This window comes from Pinus tabuliformis, chromosome 1_2 (genome assembly GCF_031772625.1).
Source record: "Pinus tabuliformis cultivar Carrire ecotype Pingquan chromosome 1_2, CPIR1, whole genome shotgun sequence".
In the NCBI taxonomy this organism is placed as follows: domain Eukaryota; kingdom Viridiplantae; phylum Streptophyta; class Pinopsida; order Pinales; family Pinaceae; genus Pinus; species Pinus tabuliformis.
Genome location: NC_142298.1, coordinates 1033327833 through 1033355738, shown reverse-complemented (window position 1 = coordinate 1033355738; position 27906 = coordinate 1033327833). Strand labels below are relative to the sequence as shown.

The 27906-nt window shown below is 34.7% G+C and overlaps 2 protein-coding genes across 2 annotated transcripts; both read right to left on the bottom strand.

Moving 5' to 3' along the window:
* Window positions 1-10677: 10677 nt before the first annotated feature.
* Window positions 10678-11257, bottom strand: LOC149209654 (uncharacterized). The gene is made up of 2 exons (XM_089398697.1): window positions 11107-11257; window positions 10678-10892 (listed from the first exon to the last, which is right to left on the bottom strand). Exons 1-2 carry the CDS (start codon window positions 11255-11257, stop codon window positions 10678-10680), a joined length of 366 nt encoding a protein of 121 aa, XP_089254823.1.
* A 3304-nt stretch (window positions 11258-14561) lies between these two features.
* On the bottom strand, window positions 14562-15093 carry LOC149209653 (uncharacterized). Its single transcript, XM_089398696.1, has 2 exons — window positions 14804-15093; window positions 14562-14709 (listed from the first exon to the last, which is right to left on the bottom strand). Exons 1-2 carry the CDS (start codon window positions 15091-15093, stop codon window positions 14562-14564), a joined length of 438 nt encoding a protein of 145 aa, XP_089254822.1.
* Between the last annotated feature and the right edge of the window lie 12813 nt (window positions 15094-27906).

Genomic DNA, 27906 nt, shown 5'->3' with positions numbered 1-27906 from the left:
GGCCTCTTTGTCGTTTAATGCTTAATTTGAAAGAGCCTTTTTCTCTGGTGCCTCTAAGCCTTTTTCGATCTTTCAACTTTGCCAATTATTAGATGCGTGGCGGATGATTTTTTTTGTAAGTTGGGGTGGGACTTTCCGATTTACATTATGTACTCTTCTACGAGGAAGGGGAAGGGTATCCCAAGATTTGAACCCAAGACTTCCAGTTCAATGAGACTTTATTTCCACGGCCCTTGCGGGTTGAGCTACCCCATGTGAACTTGTAACGGATGATTTTGCTAGTTACCGTTCTATGAATTATGGAGACAAATCGAAGTTTTTCCCAGGTTTGTATATTAATGTGAAGTTTGTACGATCTGGAGCTTGCTGCATAAAAGATTTCACTGAATTTTGGCATTAGAGATGCATTGTGGATCAACCTGCGTGAGGAGCTTTGTCACTCGTGGGTATCGTTTGGTCCATCTTGGAAATAAAATATAAATGCCAATGCCAGAACTTTGACGAGTCTTTTCATGATTAAGAAAATAGAGGAAGAACCTGATGCATTCTGAGCCGACAACTTTTCGGTCATAACATGCTCTTTCCTTTCCAATCCTGCTCTACAAATTCCATCTTTGAAAAGGTTTAGACCAATGGGCGGGGGAACGAATAAATTTCTACAGCCCGACCACATCAAATTTGGGGTAATTTTATAGTGATCCAATAAATAAATATGGGGTTTCATGCATTTTTTGATATTGGCAGCCATTTTGTGGTGTGCAACCTATGGCGCAGTAGCCATTGTTAGTTTTTTCTTTCTGTTCCAAAGTGCTTCTTCTTTAGTTCAGCATTACTAGAACATATCCAGTGCACAAAGGATCCAAATTTCTGATGTATTATCTAACAGAGAAGAAGAGGTGGATGAGTATGCAGTAAGAAAGATGTCAGAAATATGCATGGGTACTTGATGCAGGTGCAATCTGCCATATGAACTTATGGAAAGACTTATTTGAAGACTTCATGGACAATGTAGATGGAGTACTATACTTTGCATACAAGTCAAGGCTCAAGCCATTCAGACTTAGCACCATCAAGCTCAAACTGAATATTAGACTCCATGAATTTATTCTACATGATTCTCTCTACCTTCCAGAACTATGGAGGAACTTTCATTCCTTGTTCACATTCACCAGTAAGGATACTCGATTCACATATTTGATGGAAACGTTGAGGTGAGAAAAATAGCAGATAATACAGTTGTCGTGATTTGAATAGAGGAGGAAAGACTACTAAAGTTGCAAGGAACATCTACTCATGCACAAAACTATGCATATAATTCTTAGTACAATAAAGGTACATTTGCATCCAGTTTTTTATGCATGCAATATTTAGATATGTGAATTATTACAATCTTTGTTTGTTAAAAAGAAATGGTGTTTCTAGTTTACGAACAATTCCAAAGAAATTGAAGTAATGTGATGCTTGTATCCTAGGAAAAAAAAGCAAACAACCATTTCATGATTTTGTTTCCAGAGAATGTAGAAAGCTTGCATTGATTCATTTTGATTTGTGTGGCCCTATGCATGTTCTTCTACAAATGGAAATAAAAATATGATGAATTTTATTGATGATTACAATAGGATGTGTTGGGTATATTTATTGAAAAGTGAATTAAAAGGTTTTGAAACTATAAAAAAATTTCATCTATGGACTGAAAAATTATGCACAATCTCATATTAGCCTTATTCCTACTGATAATGGAAAATAATATATATCAAATAAATTATAAAATTATCTTCACCAACATGGGATTCAACATCAAAAAAATCTACCATACAATCATCAACAAAATGATGTAGCTTAAAGAATGTACATGAGTATCTTAAATATGGTTCATTCAATGATGTTTTTAAAAAATGTAACGCTAATTTCATAGGTTGATGTAGTTCTATGTGCAGTATATATTAAAAATAGATGTCCAACTCATGCTCTGAGAAACAATAATAATTATGAAATGTAGTATGACCACATTCCTTCGGTAGGGCATCTCACAATCTTTGGTTCCACCTACTATGCCTTGATTCCTAAAGAACAAAGAAAAAATATTGGTCTAAGGAGTTGAAAGTGTATTTTCTTGGGGTACTCAAATACCACAAAAACATATGGTTTATGAGGTAAATAAGAAGTTTATATTCTATATAGATATGATTTTTCTTAAACCTTCCAAGCCTGACAATATTGTTGAACGACATCTTAATAGTTTGGATAGATTCAATCATGCAAAAAAATTCATGAATTTGATAATGAGATTCTACATCTTCAAGGAGGGATCCCTATCCTAGATCAATCAGTAGAATCTCCTTTTGAAGCACTTTCTCCCCATCATGAAGTTCTAGCCACTTATTCATATCAAAAAGATCCTTTGAATGATGTGATTGAGAGGATAAGAAGGTTAAATCTTGATACAACCCCATCTCAGTCAACAAAGTAGACCGTACCATCGTAGAAAGGTCCTCCAAAATGGCTCACAAAACACTTGAAAGTGTTCATCTTGATGAGGTCGGAAAAACAAGAACTAGAAGACGGTACCATCGTAGAAAGGTCCTCCAAAATGGCTCACAAAACACTTGAAAGTGTTCATCTTGATGAGGTCGGAAAAACAAGAACTAGAAGTTCCACCAGAAAAAAAGGAGTTGAAGTAGATGATTTTGATTTAGTTGATGATACCGATGTTCCTTATGATTGTGAATTAAATTTCTCTACAAATTTTCAACCAACATTCTTTAAATCAGTTATTTCTCATAATTAATAGAAAGAAGCAATGCATAAAGAATATGATGCTCTCATAAAGAATACAACTTGGAAGCTGGTAGACCATCCCAAGAAAAATTATATTACATCCATAAACAAAGAATGGAAGAAACAATTTGAGATGAGGAATTTGAGACATCTTCACTACCAAAGTAAATATATACTTATTTTAATTTAATTTTATATTTTTTATTATTTAAGAAAATGAAAATAAATAAGTATAAAAATTTGAGAAAATGAAAATAAATATATACTTATTTTGATGAAACTTAATTTTAATAATTCAATGGATTGATTTTTAATTATACTAAACCAAAAAAATTGAAATCAATGTCTAATGCCGTTGATGCATATTGATAACGTAAATAAATTTTTCCCTTAAATTTAACTATTATATTATTTAATCTCATCAAAATTAATAAAAATTTCAACTATTATACAATTTAATTTCATCAAAATTAATAATAATAAAATTAGTTAAAAAAAAAAAACAAATTCTCCCCTTAGATTCAACTATTATACTATTTAATCTCATCAAAATTAAAAAAATTCAATTATTATACCACTTAATTTCGTTAAATTTAATAATAAAAAAATAGTTTAAAAAAATAACAATAAATTTATTAAATATATTTTAATAAAAATTAATCAAATAATACCACTATTATCGAATCCTGTTATGATATTTGTAAATATGTTTATCACAGTATGCTATCATCCCTGTAAATTTTTTTAGTATTCTATCATGTCTGTAACTTTTTTTAATATTGAAACGATTCATATTAAGGGAAGTTAAATTTTATATAATATTAATGGTTATAAGAGATTGCAATTGCAAAAATTTATAATTCTGTTTTTATCAAATTTCTAGAAGGATCAAATCTATCACGATGTAAACTTTTTTTAGTGTAAATTTTTATGAAAAATTGGTACTTCCAGACATTTGATTGCTCTCATCACTTGGTATATCCTTAGTTAAGATGGATATATATTAGTTTTTAATAATATTATTTATATTATATAAATTTCAGATGTCTATATCTAAAAGTATTCTCATTTTTAATTTTATAAAAATCTTGATTTAATCTCTATGGAATGTCCACATAATATTTTTAATAGTAGTGAAAATAGAGGGTTATTATAACCTTTTTACTTAAAATTCGTTATAAAATTAAATTAAAATAAAATATTTACAATATATTTTGATTGTGAAATAAGTTAAGGTTTTTGGGAACATGTTATTGATAAGCCATGGTATTCGCCCATGGTATTGTAAAAAAACTTATTTACAAGTCAATAATATCCATGGTAAAGTAGGGTGAATATTCATGGTTAAGATATATTATAATTTTATTTTAAGTATTAAGTTTTTATATGTTTACTAATTAAATTTAAATATGGTGACAGAATTATTATTTTAATTTATATGTAACATAGATCCTAATTTATATCTACTATTTATATGTTATATATTTCATTGTGATATGTATATTATAATATTCTTTTAATAAAATTACAATATGATAAATTGAGTTTTATTATTTTTAATGTTTTATTATTAATTGAGCCAATTATTAAATTTTTACACTCATTTACTAACACTACAACATCTCCATTTTAGGATCTAGATTACTTATAACATTTTATTATTTTTTAATTGAGTCAACATGTAAATGTTAAATGTTTATAAACGTTTACACCACTGACTATAGAGGTTCACCATCACAACTAAAGGCATCAATGGATGGATCAATATATGGTGTAGATGATGGCACAAGTGGAAGAGAAGTAAAATAAGGAAGTGGAATGGTGGATGGTGCAACTAGCAATGCATGTGGAGGAGATGCACTAGGAGGAGGATGTGAATCTGTGGATGGTGCCACTAGTGAATCATGTGGAGGAGGTGAAGGAGGAGTGGATGTTGTAGGTGATGCATTTGGAGGAGAATTAAGGGATGTTACTGGGTCTATTGAAGAAATAGGTGATGGAGAATCATGATCTGAAGGATTAGGTGTTGGGGAAGCATGATGTGGAGGACTAGGTGGTGCAGAATTATGACGTGGATGACTGGGTGGTGAAGAATCATGATGTGGAGGACTTAGAGCATCATTATTAGAAGATGACATGGACTAAGCATGATCCCTTAACCTTCGAATGAGGTTGAGTGTACCTACATCGTGACACATCGGTAACATCAAGTCACAAGGAATTGTGTGTCATATCTCTATCAACTTCAAGGCTTGCAAGATATATCTAGCATGAAAAGATGTCACTACCTCCCTAACAAACAGATCACATATGCAATTCATCAACTTAATCTGGCCTCTATGATCTAGCCTGCATGGCATGACAGGTATATGTGCTAGAGGCTACTAGACAACCTCTTCCATTTTCTCATCCTACTGGGGAGGTTGATCCCCAAAATCTATAACTCACAGAATCTATAAGGATTATTAATTAATAAATAATAATAATAATAATAAAATTTAATTAATTAATTAATCAAATTAATAAATAATAAATAATAAAATTAATCAATTAATCTATTCTTTCAATTTATTAATCAAACAAATTAATTAATTAGTTAAACATATTAATGAATTAACCAATCAAATTATAATATATATATATATATAGATAATAGTTATATATATATATATATATATATATATATATATATATATATATATATATAGATATATATATATATATATAAACATAATAATTAAATCAACAAACAACAAAATTAATTAATTAATTTATCACTTTAAACTTATTAATTAATGAATCATTTAATCCAATTAATAAATTAATAACTTAAAAATAATTAAATTAATTAATTTTATTAATCAAACAAATTAATTAATTTTATTGGAGAATTTAACCAATAAATTAAACCAATTACTTAGATAATTAATTTCATATAAAAATATAATTAATAAACAAAATAATAAAATTAATTAATTAAGTTATCCCTCTAACTTGTTAATAAAGTAATTAATTTATCCATTAATAAAATAAATAAATAATTAATTAATTAAAGAAATAAATGATAACTAGTATGATAAGAGCCGACCTATTTTCTTATTACTCTTTTTTTGATAACTTATATATATACCCTAATTATAGCTCTTGGATACATCATTAAGATCTGGAGAATATCTATTGACGCATCCCCTGATGATGGACTCACTTGGTAGTCCGAAACGTTGGGTTCACAAAAACTCTATAACAGGTCATTCCTCCTCTATCTAAAAATATGTCCATATCTACAAAACAATAAATAATAACAATCATATAATTGAAACAAAATATTACAATAAAGTATATGAGTATTAAATTATAAGAAAAAATAATATGTAACTAATTTTATCAATGCATAAACATAATATTACCTCTATCATCTAGTGACTCATCCTGAGCAAATAACATGTCTAAAACTCGAACATACCAACTGTAAATATCCACAAATGTGATGAAGACTCATCCTGAGCAAACAACAAGTCTAAAACTCGAACATACCAACTGTAAATATCCTCAAATGTGATGAAAATCACAATGTATAATGATGTGTAATCTCATACAATATTAAGTGTAATGGGCTTGAAATTCAAGCAATTTCAAATCACCTGGCTCTTCCAATTTGAAGAACTTCATACTTTCACTATGATGAACATGTGAATTAGTATTAAGCTTGCAACATGAACTATGATGAACATGTGAAGTAGTATCACCTCGCTCTTCCAATTTGAGGAACTTCCTACTTGAACTATGATGAGCGTGTGAATTAGTACTAAGCTTGCAACATGAACTATGATGAACATGTGAAGTAGTGTTAAGCTCTTCCATCACTTCTGAGTCATGCTGCATAATTCACCGATGCAAGCTGCAAACAATTCAAACATTAATTTACATAAAAATTGAAATAGAATTGTCTCAGAAATATTAGTTAACATATAAAATAAAATTAATTTCTTTATTATCACTTTTCATGTGCCTTTTACAAATATTTTAATTCTACAAGTGGGTCTCTCTCACATAGACTCCAAGTGCCAGTTGGATCTTGTTTTTGAAAAGAAACAAAGGATGGTGATATTGTTTTAAAAAAATTATTTCCTATATTTGATGGAGAACACACTATTCTCGCAGTTTCCAGATCGATATCAGATCTAATCCCATTGACGTTGCCATTTATGACAAGATATATATCTCTACAAGACTTGGCTTCTGATATTTTTATGCATATATTTCCATGGACAGTTCTGGACACTTTATGTAGACTTTCTTGGAAATTTTGGGAAGTCTATGGACAAACTTATTTCTGTAGTATTTTGGACTCTATTTAAAAGGTCTGAATTGGTCTGGCATGTATTGGAGAAAATAAGTTTAATCTTTAATTTTGAGTTATATATAGTGTAATATATATGAATAAATTTGGATATAATATAAGAAACAATTTATTGGCTTCTCATGCAATGTTATATGCATATACATAAATATTCTTTATCTAGAATATCATGTGCCTCAAGTATATGCTTTGATGAACATATCATCATGCTTATCTGTAGCTTTGTTTCTAGTATCTTCTTGACTTCCACAAGAATATTAATGCCCATGGTATCAATTGTAGTTATAGTGACAACAAAAGTTCACGATTTGTTTATTTAACTAAATTAGAATTAATATGCAAAATATGGGTGGATTAATGAATATCATACTAGTGAAAAATATTGCTAGCATATTACCTTTTATCCTTCTTTATTTTGTCCTCTTTATCATGTACCCAACTAAATATCTTACACATAATTTACATCCATAAAAAACACTAAGTTTATTTAAAATTGTTAGATAATTATGAAACTATGAAGAAGCTTATAAGCCAACAAAATTATCAGAATCATCCTAAGATAATGAACCTATTAGTGATATAGTATTGACTCATCAACTAAATTATATGGCAACAAAACTAAACTAAATAGCAACGTCCAACAAAGATGAAAAATATATAAACCTTGAAGTGACATTAAATATTCAAGTTTAATGTCTGCAATCTAAATTTATAAATATAGAAAAGAACTTTAAAACATGGATTCCAAACCTGACATAAATATATAAACTGTACAACTTCTTTCCATAAGATAACCCCTCTATATATAAAATAAAATTAAAAAGGTTTCGCATACCAGTGAAGTTGGTAATTAAGCATAATTAATATTTTTGATAATCTTGAGAGGTCTAAATCATCCTAAATTGTATACTAGCATTTGCACCAGATGTTGCAAAGGAAACGTCGTAAGGCATAAAGTGCAGAAATCCATTATCCATGTAGTGTGTGCATTATTCAAGAAGGTGGATCTCTCTAAATTTGTTGCAAACATTTATGTTGTTGCATTGCTAATTTATTTAGAATCTACTACTACCTCCTCTTCTTGGAATATAATTGTAGATATGGGTCTCCTGATCTCTTGCAAACATTCTAATCTGATGATTGTTATAGCTATGCATCCCATGAATACTATGGAGATTTTAACGCAAACCCCAAAGCATAATGAACAAAATTGATGCGGCTATGAATTTTTCCAACCTTCAGTCCTCCTCTGATTGTGAACTCTAAGCCACATTTCAAGTTTACCAAAGCAAACCCCAAAGCATAATGAACAAAATTGATGCGGCTATGAATTTTTCCAACCTTCAGTCCTCATCTGATTTTGAACTTTGGCAAGAGACCTTTTAATAGTAGGCTAAAAGATTATTTTGAATGTCTTACAAGTCACAAGTGGGACAAGGGACTAGTTCATTATGGTATATGGGATCCAGAGAATTATCAAAATGGATTTACAATGCGGAGAAAAGATTTGCAGGAAGCTTGAAGCTTGAATTCAATGCCGAGGCCACATCATGTAAGAGTACGAAAGATATGTAATTGACAAGTTTAATATAATAGCCGATGAGGGGAGGTTCCCCTAGTTAACTTATGACACCAAATCAAGAGGTGAATTTAGACATTGTACTTCTACTTCCTTGAAAAGCTTGTATGGAGATGAGATTGATGCATGATTAGGTTATTTTTCCTTCTCAACTCTGTATGTGGAATTGGGTTTTCTATCTTTGAATAGTGAGGCAAGGGAAGTTTTCATGAATTATAGATTGTAGGTTATTTTAGGAATAAAGACATTTCTGATTGAGAAATGACTGTGTTATGTTTGATTGAATTACACATCATTGAGACTTTACTAAAACATCCAATAATATTAACATTTATTAGAATTCTGATGATTTGCCTTATTTTGGAGTGACTCCAAAATGCTACACTTGATCATTGTTCACAGTGTATTGGACCATAGTCTTTGATAAAATTTCTTTACAACTCATGCAGCTGCTACTGCCTCTTTAATTCTTTTCATTTGAAAATTGCACCATTTAAGCTCAGCCATATTCTGGTGATGAACCATATAAATTTTACTGTACAATCCTCCCTGCTACCATCTCTGAATCCTGCAGGCACTGAGCAAGGCTCCCCACACCCCACCATTTAAGCTCAGCCATATTCTGGTGATGGAACATATAAATTTTACTGTACAATCCTCCCTGCTACCATCTCTGAATCCTGCAGGCACTGAGCAAGGCTCCCCACACCCGAAAATCAATTTTCAAGGGAATATTTTTAATAACGGCATGTGCATCATCCAGTTGCCCTGCACGGACAAGAAGATCGACCATACAGGCATAATGATATAGCCCAGGTGTGATACAATAAGAACAAACTGGCAATATCGTTTCAGCTAAATTTGGTGAGCTCAGAGGTGTGTTTGCCTCTCAAGCCCAATTATTCATGCTCTAGAATCTGAATTGGGAAAAATTTACTGATCCAATGTTGTAAAGTTGATGATCGTTGAGAAAAGATCCATGAACATAAGAACAAACTTCATGATTTGATGGGACCAAAATCCACATAGTCCAAGTAACCTATCTGTCATTCAAAAAGGATTTTTATTCAGATAACTGAACATTGTCCAAGTAAACTTATCATTATCATTCAAGAAGATTTTTTCAGAGAAGGGAAAGCGCTGCAAAACAAGTAATTCGTTTTCAAGCCATTATAAATATGTCTGTCCAGAACAGTTGGTTAATCATGTTTTTTTTTTTTTTTTTTTTTTTTTTTTAATTCTGATCACACAAACACAAACAAACCATGTAAGAGCTTCTGCAGTGATATCCAAGATGCAGAAGAAGACCAAACATATTATAAACACTGCACATTTTTGAAATTTTAGCAAACAGGAAGAGTTATGAAGTTTTTCTTCATGACAGGATATATTATTCTGTACATAGAAGGTACATCAAAAGTTAATTCAACAGTGAAAATACAAATTTGACTATAAGAGTAGTTCTTCAGTCAAGTAGTGGAAATTGGCTAGCTTTGAGGCAAAAACCCTGCAGACAATGTGTGCTAGGCATGCTTTTGAAACTTTTGAAAGCCAAGTTTTAACACAAAAAGTAGATTTTCTTTCCAATGACAATAATCTGCACCATGCTTCTGCACTACACACCCTTTTTTCCATCAACACCTTCGGCAAGATGAACTACTAAAGCATAGTAACTGCATGCTGCCATGTTTTCAGGTTTGACTATTTACATATATGTACACCCAATGCGGAATGGCATAATTTTATAGCACAAGGATTTTGGATAACTAAACTGCAATAGAAAAACAAGAAAGTGCCTTCTCTCAAGAACACAGTCTCCTGTCAAGGGAAGTCACTTGGAAAGGGATCACTCACATTTGCATACAGAAGGAAAAGCATGAAAATAAAATGTTGTACAACAAATGGCCATAATTGATGGATAAAGTTTGCACAGTGCCTAGGAGGCCCATCTCAAGGAGTATCAAGAATCAGATGATCCAATGGCAGCCATGTCATAAACTTGAAAGGGATCTGTTTCAACACCATAGTCCATCAAAGGTCTGTCTTCCAGTTGATCATCATGGTCATACACAAAATCAGGAATCTCAATCTGTCCCTTCCTAATGTAATCCCAGATAAATTCTAGACGATTTACATACTTCAGTTTCCAGTATAAATTGCATAACACATCAAAAACTGCATGAGCGCATCTACAACAATTAGTTCTAATGAATTATTTGGATCAAAATGAAAACTCAGCTTAATACTCACCCTGCACTCAAGAAGAAACGGCCAAGGGTTGCAAAAAATGGTCTTGACTGAAGCCCTGAATGTAGGAAATACACCACCTGAAGCCTTTCCTTAAAAGCCAGAGGAATTTATTCATAGATCAACCACGAAGTAGACACACCGGGGTAGTTTTCACTCCTTTGAACAGAGATATGAATGTAAACAAGACAGTAAGGCCCTTCAGGTATTTCATTTGAGATCTTATCGTAAACATATTTCTGTAACCTTTGTCCACTGACAAGAGGAGCTGCAGACATAAATATAAACTTCATCTCTTAGTGGAAGGCATGGATAATCTGAAAAGGGAGATATATGGTAGAGTCCAAATTTTTATTGCTGATTTATTTAACATGCTTCAAAAACAATACATAGTTCATATAAACGGAAAACATCCCAATCTGAACTGAATTGAAATAGCAAACATGGAATGGCAATAGGTTCAATGGAGCAATCAGTTAATAGATAGAACTCAACCGCTAACAATCCACTTTGGAAACAAACCACCTTAACGCAATAAACTAATTCGACTGAATTTTTAATGTGCCAACCAATTGGTAAAAAACATTGAGCTACAAGAGGTGCCATTACCAGATAGCTTAATAAACTTATCAAACACAATAATCCTTTTGTAGTATCGATTAATAACCATAAAAACTAAAACCTTAAAAGTCTACTCTGGCAATTTCAAGATGGCTCAAGGGTCACTAAAATATAGTTGTATCCTCGTGGTAAAATGGAAAATCGAATTGTTCATCGATTTCAAGATGGCTCAAGGGTCACTACAATATAGTTGTATCCTCATGGAAAAATGGAAAATGAAATTGTTCATCGATGCCATGGAATTGAAATAGTGCTGGCATAGGTTGAAGATATGGCACAGTGCTTGGATATAGATACAAAGAAGAAAGAGGAAGAATATATTGCAAAAATGTTAAACAAGACCTTATATTATTATGCACGCAGAAAATAAAACCACAAGCATAACAATTCTGGGAGAATTTATGCAGTGGCCACTGCAATAGATGTATAGATGAAGATACAAAGGGAGAAAGAGGGGAAGAGGAAAAACCAAATTCTATGTATTAGAGATGGAAGAAAACTCTTAGCCCAACACCAATAATTTCTTCACTCTACAAGCAATACGAACTCTTAAATATATTTTCTGTCCAATATGATGTCTTAAATATATCCTACTGTCTGAAGCATACTTTTCATAATATGATCTTACCCTATGCCTTTCATGGCTTTCCTCTAGTTTAGTGCACATGCTCTTGCAAGATGGACTTGATATAGGCATCATACAAGAATCATGGGAATCATTAATGAACATAACAGATCCCAGGGTATGGGTTTGACCAAATCACTAGGGTAACAATTCAAACTAGGTTGCTTTCCAGTATCATTCAGATAATCAATAGCAGAGCCATTCAGTATGAGAGTAATAGTATATGATTTATAAATGATGTTCACTCATAGCCACCAAAAAATCATAGTATCTACATTCCAAAATTAGAAACAAAGCCCAACAGGCAACTTTTTGAACTTCCAACTTTGAGGGGAGGTTTTCCACTTGTCTATTATGCACCCAGGGCATGGTGGGTGATTTAATCCTATATCAGACCACTTCGAGGACAGTAGACACAAGGTACAAACAGTAATCATGTTTCAACACCATAGTCCATCAAAGGTCTATCTTCTAGTTGATCATCATGGTCATACACAAAATCAGGAATCTCAATCTGTCCCTTCCTAATGTAATCCTAGATAAATTCTAGATGATTTACATACTTCAATTTCCAGTATAAACTACATAACACATCAAAAATTGCATGAGCACATCTGCAACAATTAGTTCTAATGAATTATTTGAATCAAAATGCAAACTCAACTTAATACTCACCCTGCACTCAAGAAGAAACGACCAAGGGTTGCAAAAAACAGTCTTGGTTGAAGCCCTGGATGTAGGAAATACACCACCTGAAGCCTTTCCTTAAAAGACGAAGGAAGTTCTTCATAGATCAACCACAAAGTAGACACGCTGGGGCAGTTTTCACTCCTTTGAATAGAGGTATGAATGTAAACAAGACAGTAAGGCCCTTCAGGTATTTCATTTGAGATCTTATCGTAAACATATTTCTGTAGCCTTTGTCCACTGATAATTGGAGCTGTAGACATAAATATAAACTTCATCACTTAGTGGAAGGCATGGATAATATGGAAAGGGAGATATATGGTAGAGTCCAAATTGTTATCGCTGATTTATTTAACATGCTTCAAAAACAATACATAGTTCATATAAAAGGAAAACATCCCAATCTGAACTGAATTGAAATAAAAAACATGGAATGGCAACAGGTTCAATGGAGCAATCAGTTAACAGACAGAACTCAACCACTAACAATCGACTTTGGAAACAAACCACCTTAATGCAATAAACTAATTCGACTGAATTTTTAATGTGCCAACCAATTGGCAAAAAACATTGAGCTACAAGAGGTGCCATTACCAGACAGCTTAATAAACTTATCAAACACAATAATCCTTTTGTAGTATCGATTAATAACCATAAAAACTAAAACCTTAAAAGTCTACTCTGGCAATTTCAAGATGGCTCAGGGGTCACTACAATATAGTTGTATCCTCGTGGTAAAATGGAAAATCGAATTGTTCATCGATTTCAAGATGGCTCAAGGGTCACTACAATATAGTTGTATCCTCATGGAAAAATGGAAAATGAAATAGTTCATCAATGCCATGGAATTGAAATAGTGCTGGCGTAGGTTGAAGATATGGCACAGTGCTTGGATATAGATACAAAGAAGAAAGAGGAAGAATATATTGCAAAAATGTTAAACAAGACCTTATATTATTATGCACGCAGAAAATAAAACCACAAGCATAACAATTCTGGGAGAATTTATGCAGTGGCCACTGCAATAGATGTATAGATGAAGATACAAAGGGAGAAAGAGGGGAAGAGGAAAAACCAAATTCTATGTATTAGAGATGGAAGAAAACTCTTAGCACAACACCAAAAATTTCTTCACTCTACAAGCAATACGAACTCTTAAATATTTTTTTTGTCCAATATGATGTCTTAAATATATCCTACTGTCTTAAGCATACTTTTCATAATATGATCTTACCCTATGCCTTTCATGGCTTTCCTCTAGTTTAGTGTGCATGCTCCTGCAAGATGGACTTGATATAGGCATCATACAAGAATAATGGGAATTATTAATGAACATAACAGATCCCAAGGTATGGGTTTGACCAAATCACTAGTGTAACAATTCAAACTAGGTTTCTTGCCAGTATCATTCAAATAATCAATAGCAAAGCCATTCAGTATGAGAGTAATAGTATATGATTTACAAATGTTATTCACTCATAGCCACCTAAAAATCATAGTATCTACCCTCCAAAATTAGAAACAAAGCCCAGCAGGCAACTTTTTGAACTACCAGCTTTGAGGGGAGGGTTTCCACTTGTCTATTATGCACCTAGGGCATGGTGGGTGATTTAATCCTATATCAGACCCCTTCGAGGACAGTAGACACAAGGTACAAACAATAATCATGTTTCAACACCATAGTCCATCAAAGGTCTGTCTTCCAGTTGATCATCATGGTCATACACAAAATCAGGAATCTCAATCTGTCCCTTCCTAATGTAATCCCAGATAAATTCTAGACGATTTACATACTTCAGTTTCCAGTATAAACTGCATAACACATCAAAAACTGCATGAGCACATCTGCAACAATTAGTTCTAATGAATTATTTGAATCAAAATGAAAACTCAGCTTAATACTCACCCTGCACTCAAGAAGAAATGGCCAAGGGTTGCAAAAAATAGTCTTGACTGAAGCCCTGGATGTAGGAAATACACCACCTGAAGCCTTTCCTTAAAAGCCGGAGGAAGTTCTTCATAGATCAACCACAAAGTAGACACGTCGGGGCAGTTTTCACTCCTTTGAACAGAGGTATGAATGTAAACAAGACAGTAAGGCCCTTCAGGTATTTCATTTGAGATCTTATCGTAAACATATTTCTGTAGCCTTTGTCCACTGACAAGAGGAACTGCAGACATAAACATAAACTTCATCTGTTAGTGGAAGGCATGGATAATCTGAAAATGGAGATATATGGTAGAGTCCAAATTTTTATTGTTGATTTATTTAACATGCTTCAAAAACAATACATAGTTCATATAAAAGGAAAACATCCCAATCTAAACTGAATTGAAATAACAAACATGGAATGGCAACAAGTTCAATGGAGCAATCAGTTAACAGACAGAAGTCAAACACTAACAATCAACTTTGGAAACAAACCACCTTAATGCAATAAACTAATTCAACTGAATTTTTAATGTGCCAACCAATTGGTAAAAAACATTGAGCTACAAGAGGTCCCATTACCAGACAGCTTAATAAACTTATCAAACACAATAATCCTTTTGTAGTATCGATTAATAACCATAAAAACTAAAACCTTAAAAGTCTACTCTGGCAATAATTTCTTTACTCTACAAGCAATACGAACTCTTAAATATATTTTCTGTCCAATATGATGTCTTAAATATATCCTACTGTCTGAAGCATACTTTTCATAATATGATCTTACCCTATGCCTTTCATGGCTTTCCTCTAGTTTAGTGTGCATGCTCCTGCAAGATGGACTTGATATAGGCATTGTTTGGTCAATTTAGTGTGTCCTAAATTGCTATTTAAAATGTCAATCCGGGAGTCGTAAACTGGTGAAGTGAAGTGCACTGTATGTGTAAGATAACCGATTTCTTAATCTTTTGTCGTTTTTGAGTTTTTAGTTTGTTTTTGGGTTTATCTTCTGTGGATTCCCTAGTGTGAGATGGCGAAATTGAAAGTCAAGTATGGATGGTAATGGTGATTTCTACAATGATTTTCCAAACTTCAAAGTTCTCAAAAAGAAGGTTTCAAACTGACTATGATGAAATCAATTCTCAAAAGGAAATAAATGTACCAAAACAGTGAACTAGTGACAATGCCCCAATATCCTTACTGCTGTATGAAAAAGAAAATAAAAAACTAAACTCAAAGCAACTCAAAGATTGAAAGCAAAGCAAACTAAATCACACTACTTCAACCCACATTCTGACCCTTCACCTTTCGACTCGCTCCGGCTATAGGAAGTAATCATAAACAAGCTGAGTAATATGATATCTAAATTGCAGGAAATCAAATTGCATAAAAGGAAACTAAGATTTAACTACTCATTCATATTTCAATTCTTGAAAATGACATAAGTAATTTAATCTCTAACTTGCAGGAAAGCAAACTAAATCATACTACATCAAATAATATCCTGATTCCTCACTAATTGAGTCACTTGGCTATAGAAAGGAAATCATAAACAGATGAGTAATATGATATCTAAGTGGTAGAAAAGTAAATAAGCAAAGCAAAAATGAAAGAAATGACAATGATGGAATTAAAACTCAGTAAATGAAAATCAGCAGAAAGGACAAGATGATCTCATGTCAGTAGTCATTAAAAATATGTAAATTTGCCCGGGCTGCCTACAAAAACTTGTAAGAAAAGCACTGATCAGCTAACAGTTATGAGAAAACATAAAGGGAAATATGGACAGCAATGAACATCAGAACAACGCAATATATACAAGCAATGATTATAAAAATAGTAAATGAAAGCAAGTAAGAAACTATACAGAGCCTTGGTGTACAGGGGCCCTCTGCAACCTCAGCCAGTCAATACTCAGTCACAAATCGAATTCAGGAATGCTGTCTTCTCATATATTAAAGTGCAGTAATAAGACAAAGTAAAGCATAGTACAGTGGGCTTATAACAACAGTCAAAATTACATCTGAAAAGCTAACTATCCAGCGTATACCAATGCGTTATTTATAAGTGAAAATGCTGCAACTAATTCCTAGATTCTACGCTGCCAAAGAGACACGTAAATCTCCACGGCCTGAGATCTAGCGTTATGGTAATCATGACAGTTAAATCCATGGAGTGGTGGCTGCTCGATTCAGTTCACGGGTTGATCTACAGGTGTGCCAATACCTCTATAAATTGAAGATCATGCCACGCAAACCTTCACGTGGGCAAAACAGAGCCGTGCCACTGCAAGACTCTTGGTTTGGCCCTTCCTTTGACCGTCTTTGACCATGACCATTTATGAGTGATTTGGCTGAACTGAGGGGACACGCTCCATGTACATGTCACTTACAGCTTGCCCATGTGGCCGGTTTCTCCATTGGACACCTGTAACATAGTATTTAACAAAATGGTTGCGGAAACTTGAGCTGGCTGCGGAAAGTGACAAGTTTCCGCAGCTGCTTGAACAAAAATCTAAATCAAACAACAGTCATAAACATAGTTAGGAAACCATTTCATAAGCTCTTTTTAGACTAATATGCAATGATTTGGCAGCTTGGTGGATGAAGTAAATGAAAAGAAGGTTGAAAAGGTATATAGGGAAGCACAGGTTTGGGACTCAACATACCCTCACTGTGAAGGTGTTGCATGTCCTCATGCAACCAAAATTTAGTCATTCCCCTCTAATCCATATGTTCTGAAGCTTCTGCTAGGACATTTAGCCCTCTTTTCTTCTTCTTTGGTGCTACCACCATCCTGGGTTTCCTTATTAGACATCTGAATTTGAGATTGATCAATGCTCTGCTCAACTTTTTGCATTTTTTCTTCAGTTTCTTGTTTTTCTTTTGCCATAGTCCCAAATGAAGCATAGTGTTATCATGAATAATTTTATCTAATTTACTCTGCTCCTTGAGTGCTTCATTTTCTTGCTTGATATGCCTGTTTAGGACCTCTAATTCAAATACCTCTTGTTTTAAGGACTGAACTTGTGCATCTGGTGGCAGAGTGGTACTCGAACCTGCAGCTGATTTTTGTAAAGATTCCAAGTATTCATATACCTCTTATTGATTGGGATCTACTTCAGGTGTCTTTCTTGGACTGAGTTCAAAATCTTGTGGAGGAGGAAGACTGCTTTCTAGCTCTGGCTGAGAAGGGCTTTCATCATGTGGAGGACTAGTTTCAATGCTTGGCTGAGGACGAGGCGGACTACGACCAGCTGGAGGTTTCTCAGGTGTCTCTCCACCCAAGTCAATGAAGTATGGCCGTTTTATTTGTGTTTTACTCCCCTTTCCTCTTACCCTGGTGCTTCTCCTTAAGTATGGTGGACTAGTACTCCTTTCTTGTATACTCTGTTTCCCTTTTTCCTTTTTCTTTGCTATGGCAGCCTGTTCTTGAAGATGCACTAATCTCTCTGACAGTGGTTGATAATCCTCTTCTATGGATGGCTCAGGTGATTGGTAGACTTTTTGGATGGGTCTTTTTCCTTTCTCTTTTCTCTATTTCTTGTCTTTAGTTCTGTTCTCTTTTTCTTTTTGACCAACTTCTTGAGTTTCTGTAGTAGGGGAGTCTTGGACTATGGTACTTTTTTCTTTTCTCCTACTTTTTCTTGGTGTCTTTGGTGTACTACTTTCAGAGGCCTCAGATGGCTCTTGAAAGTAGTTTCTTATCAAGAATTGTTCCCAGGTATCTTTGTTTTTCTTTAGTTGGTCCTCAATGAGAATTTTTACAAGTCCATGATGATATAGATGAGGTTCTATATTGCCTATGTGTTTTTGGACTGTAATACTCATCTTCTTCAAACTCAACAGTAAGAAATAAGGCAAATTAAGAGTCTGATTCTCTAAGAAATTCATCAACAGTCTAGCATGGTACATGTACATTGAACCAAAGCGTCCTTCACAAGTGACAAATTTTTGGATAACTAACAGCAGACTGGCCCATTCTTCCTTCAAAGCATGAACAAGAATTCCTTTAGTAAATATAGTGGTGACCATACCTGGGTTTCTTAGCATAATTCTCCATGCCTGTTCATCCACGCTTTTGTTTTTGAACCATCGCTCACCTTCCTGGGGTAAGCCTGTGGCAGCTGCTACTGTTGTTTCAGTCACCGTGAGCTTCAAGTCTCCAATCTCCACCATTTGGCCATCGAAAGACCGTGAAAAAGCTTTGGTTACCTCTTTATTATAGCCTTTAAACTTTTGGATGAAGCGTAACCATTTGGCTTTCTTCAGCAAATCTTTTGCTTGAGGGTAACCTTCTAAATATTTCGGTCCTTCTGGTTCTGCCCTTAGTAGTTTTCCCATTCCTTCCTCTGTTTTGGATTTCAACTGAGGATTCAATTGCGTGTGAGGTTTTAGCAGAGGGAAGGTAGCTCAGTTGCAGGGTTTATGGTAAAATGCAGTGGCTGCAATCGGTAGTAGGTAACAGGAATGCTTCGGATTACAGGCGGAACAAAGGATGAGCAGTCGCAAATGAGTTCACAAGTTGAAATGCGTGTATGTGAAGAGGATGATCTTAATAAAATGGTAAGTGAACAGAGTGGAGTCGAGATTTTTTTGAATTAACGGCTGCGTACGAAATATCACACGTTTTAATGGATGGCTGCGGGAAATGCGGTGGAGAGGAGCCGTAATGGGATTGGTCACATCTCATGAGTACAGGTGGTAAATGAAAGTGCAGTCAACTTGAGTTTAAACCCGAAAATCAATCATGAGACCGTTAAGAAATGAATGCATGGTGTGTGGAGTAATATCGTGGAATAGGAGTGGGTAATGGAGCTATCGTACCGAATCATTGCACATAGTAGAACTTTTATGGTTTGATAACTATGCATAATCATGACTTTAATTGCTATTTGAAAAAAAAATTGCTCATACCTTTGGAAACTTTGTCATTTCTTGCTCATAGCTTTTAACCAACTGCTCTTCCTTGATGTCTTGGAGATGCTCCATGTCTTCATAGCATTTGCTCAATTACACCTGCATTTTCATGATTACTGCACTAACATTTTGACTGTGAATTTGAAACTGCTTCCAGCTGCAGAAACTGGGACAACACCCACTTAGCTGAACAAAGATAGTTAGAAAAGAACTAACTGAGTGAAAATAGTCCTGAAAGGGACTTTTATTGATGAAATGAAAATGAAATGAGTGGAATGGAGTGAAAGTGAAGCGGAGTGAAGTGGAATGAAAATGAGAATGAGATGGAGATGGAGTGAAATGGTAAATGAGGTGGAGTGAAGATGGAAAAAGAAGGAGAGGAGAGATTTTTTTTTTTTTTGGAAAATATAGAGTGTTAGGTGTCCCTGATTTTCACTCTATATTTTCTGTATAAGACCGCCAATCTATGATTGGTTTTCAGGCTTATACAATTTTTTTTTTTTTTTTAACTGAAAGAAACAAAGGCTAGGCTGGTGGGGAAGAAGGATTCTTCTCCACCAACCTTATTGCAAAATTCTCTTGGAACATTTTGACAAATTCCTCTTTTGAGAGTGGCTTATGATAAATTTTCAATCGGTGGCCATTCACAATAAGAGGAGTCTGAAATTCATCAATGGTCTTGATTCTTACTACTCCATTGTTAAAGACTTTGTCAATCTCATATGGCCCAAGCCAATGGGTCTGAAATTTACCTTTGAAGTCTTTAAACTTGGAATCAAACAATAGCGCCCAATCTCCCTCTTGAAACTTTTTCTCTTTGATATATCTGTCATGCCACTTAGCTCTTTGATGTTGAACTAGATCAGTCCTTAAAATTGCTTCTTGTCTGATCTCATCTAGCTCATTCAGCTGCTCCATTCTGTGCTTTTGGGCTTCTAATAGATTCATCCCCAACTGGACTGCCATCTTGAAAGTCTTGACTTGAAACTCAATGGGGAGCAGGACTTCTTTCCCATAAACAAGTTCATAGGGAGAATGTCCTGTTGTATTCCTCCATGTACTTCTATAGGCCCACAAGTCTTCAGGAAGCCTCTTTGCCCAATCTCTTCTGTGTAGATGGACAGTTTTGGTGATGATGCTCTCAAGAACTTTGTTTGTAGACTCCACTTGGCCATTTGCTTGCGGATGGTAAGGAGTAGATTTTCTGTGCTTGATTTTGTATTCTTCCATCAGCTTCTCCATCAAGTTAGATGTAAATTGACTTCCCTGATCTGTCAAAATTTCTCTTGGGACACCAAAACGAGTAAAAATATCCTCATAAAGAAAATGAACAACTGAATTTTCAGTGGCAGAAGGAAATGCTTTGGCTTCTACCCATTTAGTGACATAATCAGTGCATACCAATATATACTTCTTCTATTTAGATGGTGGATTAATGGGTCCAATGAAATCTAAAGCCCATTTTTCAAATGGTTCGATGAGTACTTGTGGTTGTAATGACATTTCATTTGAAAGAGTCGGTCTCCCAACTCTTTGGCAGCTGTCACACCTTCTGACATATTGTTTTGCATCTTTGAAAAGGGAAGGCCAATAATATCCTAAAGAAAGGATTTTATAGGCCGTCCTTTTGTCAGCAAAGTGTCCACCGCATGGTGCATCATGACATGCCTTGAGGATGTCAGGCATTTCATCTTCCCGAACACATCTTCTAATCACACAATCTAGCCATGTTTTAAACAATTCATTAGAAATCCATGAATAATTCGAACTCTCTTGAATAATTCTTCTTTTTTCACTAGGAAATAAATGTGGAGGTAGCTTCCCTGTAACCAAATAGTTAGCAATATCTGCATACCAAGGAGTCTTAGTAGTTACTGCAAATAAATATTCATCTGGAAACTTATCCTCTACAGGAGAATCTTCATTAGTATTTTGGATTCTAGACAAGAAATCAGCTATTGTATTTTGTTTCCCTGGTCTATCCAACACAGTAATATTGAATTCTTGTAAAAGTAAGAGCCATCTTGTAACTCTTCCATTAGTAACAGGTTTGTTCATTAAATATCTAATTGCAGAATGATCAGTATGGACAAAAGTTTCATAGCCTGTTATATAATGTCTAAACTTATTTATTGCATGAACAACAGCTAAGAACTCTTTTTCAGTCACAGTATAGTTTAACTCGGTGGGAGTCAAATTTTTACTGGTGTAGTAAATGGAATAAGGAACTAAATCCTTTTGACCCAACACAGCTCCTAGAGCTGTATCTGAAGCATCTGTAGAAATATGGAAAGGAAGTTTCCAATTTGGCCCTCTCAGAATGGGTGCTTCAGATATTCTTGTTTTCAAAGTTTCAAATGTGGATTGACAATCAGGATCCCATTTGAATTCACAGTCCTTTGTAAGTAATTTGAAGAGTGGAGATGCTATCTTGGTGAATTTTTCAATAAATCTTCTATAGTATCCAGTAAATCCAAGGAAACCTCTAACATCTTTCTGACAATTTGGAATAGGCAACTTGGAGATGACTTCAACTTTTGACCTATCAACTTTAATCCCATCCCATGAAATATGATGTCCTAAAACAATCCCTTCAGTAAACATCATAAAGCATTTTTCATGACTCAATGAAAGGTTTGTTTCTTTACACCTTATAAGGACTTTTTCCAAATTCTCTAATGCCTCTTCAAATGAATTACCATAAACTGCAAAATCATCCATATAAACCTCTACACAATCATGGATTAGATCGGAAAAGATTCATAGTACTGCCCTTTGAAATGTTGCGGGTGCATTACATAATCCAAAAGGAAGTACTCGGTAAGAAAAAGTTCCCCATGGACAAGTAAATGTGGTCTTATCCTGATCTTCAGGTGCTACCTGAATCTGATTATATCCACTAAAACCATCCAAGAATGAAAAATACTTTTTTCCTGCTAAAGTATCTAATACCTGATCGATAAAGGGTAAAGGAAAGTGATCCTTCAAAGTTGCTTTGTTCAATTCCCTGTAATCAATGCATACCCTCCATTTACCATTCTTTTTAGGTACTATAACCAAAGGAGAAACCCATCGGCTATCTGAAATTGGATAAATGAAGTTTACATTGAGTAATTTTTGAAGCTCTTCTTTCACTATCTCCCTAAGGTTTGGATTCATCCTTCTCTGAGGTTGTCTGATTGGTCTACTGTTTTCCTCTATGTAGATGTGATGAATGCAAGTCTTAGGGTCAATACCTTTCATATCAGTATACTCCCATGCAAATGTAGTAGAATGTTTTTGCAAGATTTTGGTTAGCTCTCCCTGTTGTGATCTTTCCAAGTTTTTTTTGATATTCAATGTTTTACCTGGAAAGATCTCAATGGCGGAACTACCAAACTCTTCCATAGAGAAAAGAGACATTTGTCTAGATGATAGATACTCAATGTCAGAATCTAACTGAAATTGTGTGTTGTCATATTCTGAAGATGTTTCAAAATTTTCTAATGTGTTCAGAATTTGACTATCTTCACTGATTTCAGAAATGGTAAAGACAGGTTGTATAGTATCCTCATCATCAACCCACTCATTATCTCCTATTTCTGTAATTGTTTTTGCTGGAGGATACAGATTGAATTTCTTTGTTGAATTACCATCAGAAATATACATATCCCCAGACCTACAACTAATAAAAGCATCAATTGTGGCTAGCCAAGGTCTTCCTAAGATGAGAGGGTGTCCTCCTAAATTACTCTTGGGAGTTAAAATCATGAAATCTACTGGATATTCCCAAGAGTCTAAGGAGACCGAAATGTCTTCTAATACACCATATGGTTTGATAATTGATCGATCTGCAAGTTGCAGTAAAGTAGGTGTAAAAAGAAGATTATGAAGTTTCAATTGTTCCATAGTTTGTCTACTCATAATGTTGATAGCAGCCCCTAAATCAATCAAAGTATTTGGAATTTCTACCCCATTGATATGTGTTTTGACAATTGGACTACCGGGATCTACATACTTCTGCATAGTAATTTTTCCCATCATGATATCTGCAATTTTTCCTACCAGGTGGATTCTTCTTGTATCTCTTGGTTTCCTTCCTGGTCTTTTAAGACTCAACTCCTTTATTGTTTTTGCTAGAATAGGAATGTCTCTAATGGCTTGTAACAAGGGAATCTTGATACAGACATTCTTTAATTCATCTAGAAAATCATAGTCAGGCAACAAGATTTGTTTTTCCACCCCTTTGTCAATTTGTAATCTTTCAGGAAAAGGAGGTGTGGATGAAGGTGCAGGTTGCTCAACTATAGGAGTTGTGGGGGTTGATTCTTTTTATTTTTCTTTTTGAGTGCTTGGGTTTTGAAGAGATGCTTCAGAACCTTTATTGGCTTCAAGAGAATCTTCCTCAGAAATGCTTTGCTTTTGGGCATCTATAGAAGGTTTATCTAAAACTCTACCAGATCTGAGTTGTACATCATTGAGAGGAACAATCATATAGGTAGGAAATTGTTGACCTTCTACCATGTAAGCATTTTGAGGGTTTTTATTGTTGGGGTTTGGCAATGGCTGGGAAGGAAGTTGATTTGGCTTCTGTTGGAATGGAAGCAAGAGTTGAGAATTTGGATTCTGTTGAGAAGGTTGTTGTTGTTGTGGAAATGGAAATGATAGTTGTGGATTTTGATTTGGAAGTTGTGGAGCTTGTTGGTTTTGAAAAGATGGAGGATATTGATAAAATTGAGCAAATCTCCCATAAGGATTTTGCATACCTTGTACCCATGATTGAAAATGATTTTGAGGTTGGGACCAAGGTTGTTGCCAAGGATTCCAATTCGATGGGGGTTGAAAGCTCATAGAGTTGTTAAACCCTTGGTTTTGTTGCCTCTGCCAAGGTCTCCTTGCAACAAAACAGAGAGACTCAATTGTATTTGGATCTTCTTGAAAGACAACTTTAAGTCCAGGAATTGAAGGACAATACTTGGTCTCATGATTCTCTGAACAAATCACACATGTTTCTACAACTTTTGCATCCAAGGGACATTCCCTTAGAGCATGTTTATTTCTACATTTTGGGCAAAAGATGGCCAAAGCTTCAGCTTCTGCTTTCTGCTTGTTTTGTATTTTAAGGGTGTCTAGTTCTTCACTAAGACTCCCTAAGATATCAGTTTTGAATTCATCAAGCATGTTTCCAATCTCAGCTCTACTTACTGATCCAGTTGCAGATTTGTTTACTCTAATGAGAGAAGGATCTCTAGGCCCTTTCCGGTTTTAGATTTTCCCCTTGAGAGATGGACACATAGCTCTGCTATATCATGAAGTGAAAGTTGAGATATATCTCCTTTTCCCATCATGTTCAAAATGTCTATCCATTCATCTCTAATGGCTTTCAATAGAAGGGCTTTCAAAGTTTCCTCATCTAAGTTACTCATTTTTGCTCTTTTCAGGTTGTATTGAAATCTTTCAAGTAAATCCTCCAAGTTTTCATCCTCTCTTTGCACCATTTTGAATACTTCATCCTTGTGATTGGTGGGCATACAATAGTCCATGTATCTATCCAAGAATGTTTGTTTCATATCATTCCAAGTCCTAATGGATTGGGTGAGTAATCCCATAAACCATTTCAAAGCAGCTCCTTTCAATGTTGAAGGAAACAGTTTGAGTTTTTGAGAGCCTTCCAGATAATCATAAGTTCGACACATGACCTCAAACTCAAATAGAAATGTTTCAGGATCCTCATTTCTTAACCCATGAAAGTTTGGGAGGATAGATGGTGAAATGTTTTTCATTGTTGCTCGAGAATCCTCATCGACTATAGGAAATCCGAATGATTTGTCCCCATCCCTATTTCCCCCATTGTTACCTCTACCTCCTCCATTGTTTCCTCCTCCCCCTCCTCTACCTCTACCTCTACCAAATCCGTTTACTACCTCCTCTGTCATGATAGCTTCCTCAGAGACTTCAGAGTCCTCTGGTTCCTCTACTAATGGAAAACGAGGAGGAATTTCTCCCTCTTCTACCTCAGGTGATTTTACTTCTTCAATTACAATGTGTCTCCCTGTAGAAGGAAAGAAAGGATCTTTTCCTAATTCAGATTCGATGGATGGTGTGGGAGAGTCTCCTAATTCAACTACTGCCTCTTGAATTCCAGGAATCCTAAGGCTAGGAGTGTGAGTTGGAGATGATGGAGGTGTCTCTTCTCTATTCCTTGAAGTAGATGGAGTTGTAAAAAATCGAACTCTTTTCCCTAGCTAAAAACCTTCCCCTAGAATCTCTTGCTCTATGCATGTCATTTTTTTTTTATTTTTTCTTCAAGTCGGGCTAATAATTCTCTTTCTGATCTTCCAGGTCACTCTAGGTGCAAAAAGAGAGCATACTCAAGAAATTATTAAACCAATAACTTTCTCTTTTCTGATCCTCCAGTTCACACTAAGTGCAAGAGGAGAGCATACTTTAAGAGGTTATCAATTTTCCTTCCTTGAAATTTTCTTGTGTTTTTTTTTTTTTTTAAGAAATTGGCTACCTAGTTTCACTTCCCCGGCAACGGCGCCAAAATTTTTGATCAATTTAGTGTGTCCTAAATTGCTATTTAAAATGTCAATCCGGGAGTCGTAAACTGATGAAGTGAAGTGCACTGTATGTGCAAGATAACCGATTTCTTAGTCTTTTGTCGTTTTTGAGTTTTTTAGTTTGTTTTTGGGTTATCTTTTGTGGATTCCCTAGTGTGAGATGGCGAAATTGAAAGTCAAGTATGGATGGTAATGGTGATTTCTACAATGATTTTCCAAACTTCAAAGTTCTCAAAGAAGGTTTCAAACTGACTATGATGAAATCAATTCTCAAAAGGAAATAAATGTACCAAAACAGTGAACTAATGACAATGGCCCAGTATCATTACTGCTATATGAAAAAGAAAATAAAAAACTGAACTCAAAGCAACTCAAAGATTGAAAGCAAAGCAAACTAAATCACACTACTTCAACCCACATTCTGACCCTTTTCGACTCGCTCCGGATATAGGAAGTAATCATAAACAAGCTGAGTAATATGATATCTAAATTGCAGGAAATCAAATTGCATAAAAGGAAACTAAGATTTAACTACTCATTCATATTCCAATTCTTGAAAATGACATAAGTAATTTAATCTCTAACTTGCAGGAAAGCAAACTAAATCATACTACATCAAATAATATTATGATTCCTCACTAATTGAGTCGCTTGGCTATAGAAAGGAAATCATACACAGATGAGTAATATGATATCTAAGTGGCAGAAAAGTAAATAAGCAAAGCAAAAATGAAAGAAATGACAATGCTGGAATTAAAACTCAGTAAATGAAAATCAGCAGAAAGGACAAGATGATCTCATGTCAGTAGTCATTAAAAATATGTAAATTTGCCCGGGCTGCCTACAAAAACCTGTAAGAAAAGCACTAATCAGCTAACAGTTATGAGAAAACATAAAGGGAAATATGGATAGAAATGAACATCAGAACAACACAATATATACAAGCAATGATTATAAAAACAATAAATGAAAGCAAGTAAGAAACTATACAGAGCCTTGGTGTACAGGGGCCCTCTGCAACCTCAGCCAGTCAGTACTCAGTCACAAATCGAATTCAGGAATGCTGTCTTCTCATATATTAAAGTGCAGTAATAAGACAAAGTAAAGCACAATACAGTGGGCTTATAACAACAGTCAAAATTACATCTGAAAAGCTAACTATCTAGCGTATACCAACGCGTTATTTATAAGTGAAAATGCTGCAACTAATTCCTAGATTCTACGCTGCCAAAGAGACACGTAAATCTCCACGGCCTGAGATCTAGCGTTATGGTAATCATGACAGTTAAATCCATGGAGTGGTGGCTGCTTGATTCAGTTCACGGGTTGATCTACAGGTGTGCCAATACCTCCGGAAATTGAGGATCGTGCCACGCAAACCTTCACGTGGGCAAAACAGAGCCGTGCCACCGCAAGACTCTTGGTTTGGCCCTTCCTTTGACCATCTTTGACAATGACCGTTTATGAGTGATTTGGCTGAACTGAGGGGACACGCTCCATGTACATGTCACTTACATCTTGCCCATGTGGCCGGTTTCTCCATTGGACACCTGTAACATAGTCTTTAACAAAATGGCTGCGGAAACTTGAGCTGGCTGCAGAAAGTGACAAGTTTCTG

Bases quoted from the DNA above. Each gene is read 5' to 3' on its own strand.
- LOC149209653 (XM_089398696.1), bottom strand. From the start codon at position 15,093: ATGAAGTTTATGTTTATGTCTGCAGTTCCTCTTGTCAGTGGACAAAGG. The intron at 14,710-14,803 runs GTGAGTATTAAG...TGTGTTATGCAG, and splicing joins CATTTCTTCTTGAGTGCAGG to TTTATACTGGAAACTGAAGT.
- LOC149209654 (XM_089398697.1), bottom strand. From the start codon at position 11,257: ATGAAGTTTATATTTATGTCTGCAGCTCCTCTTGTCAGTGGACAAAGG. The intron at 10,893-11,106 runs GTGTGTCTACTT...GCGCTCATGCAG, and splicing joins AAGGAGTGAAAACTACCCCG to TTTTTGATGTGTTATGCAAT.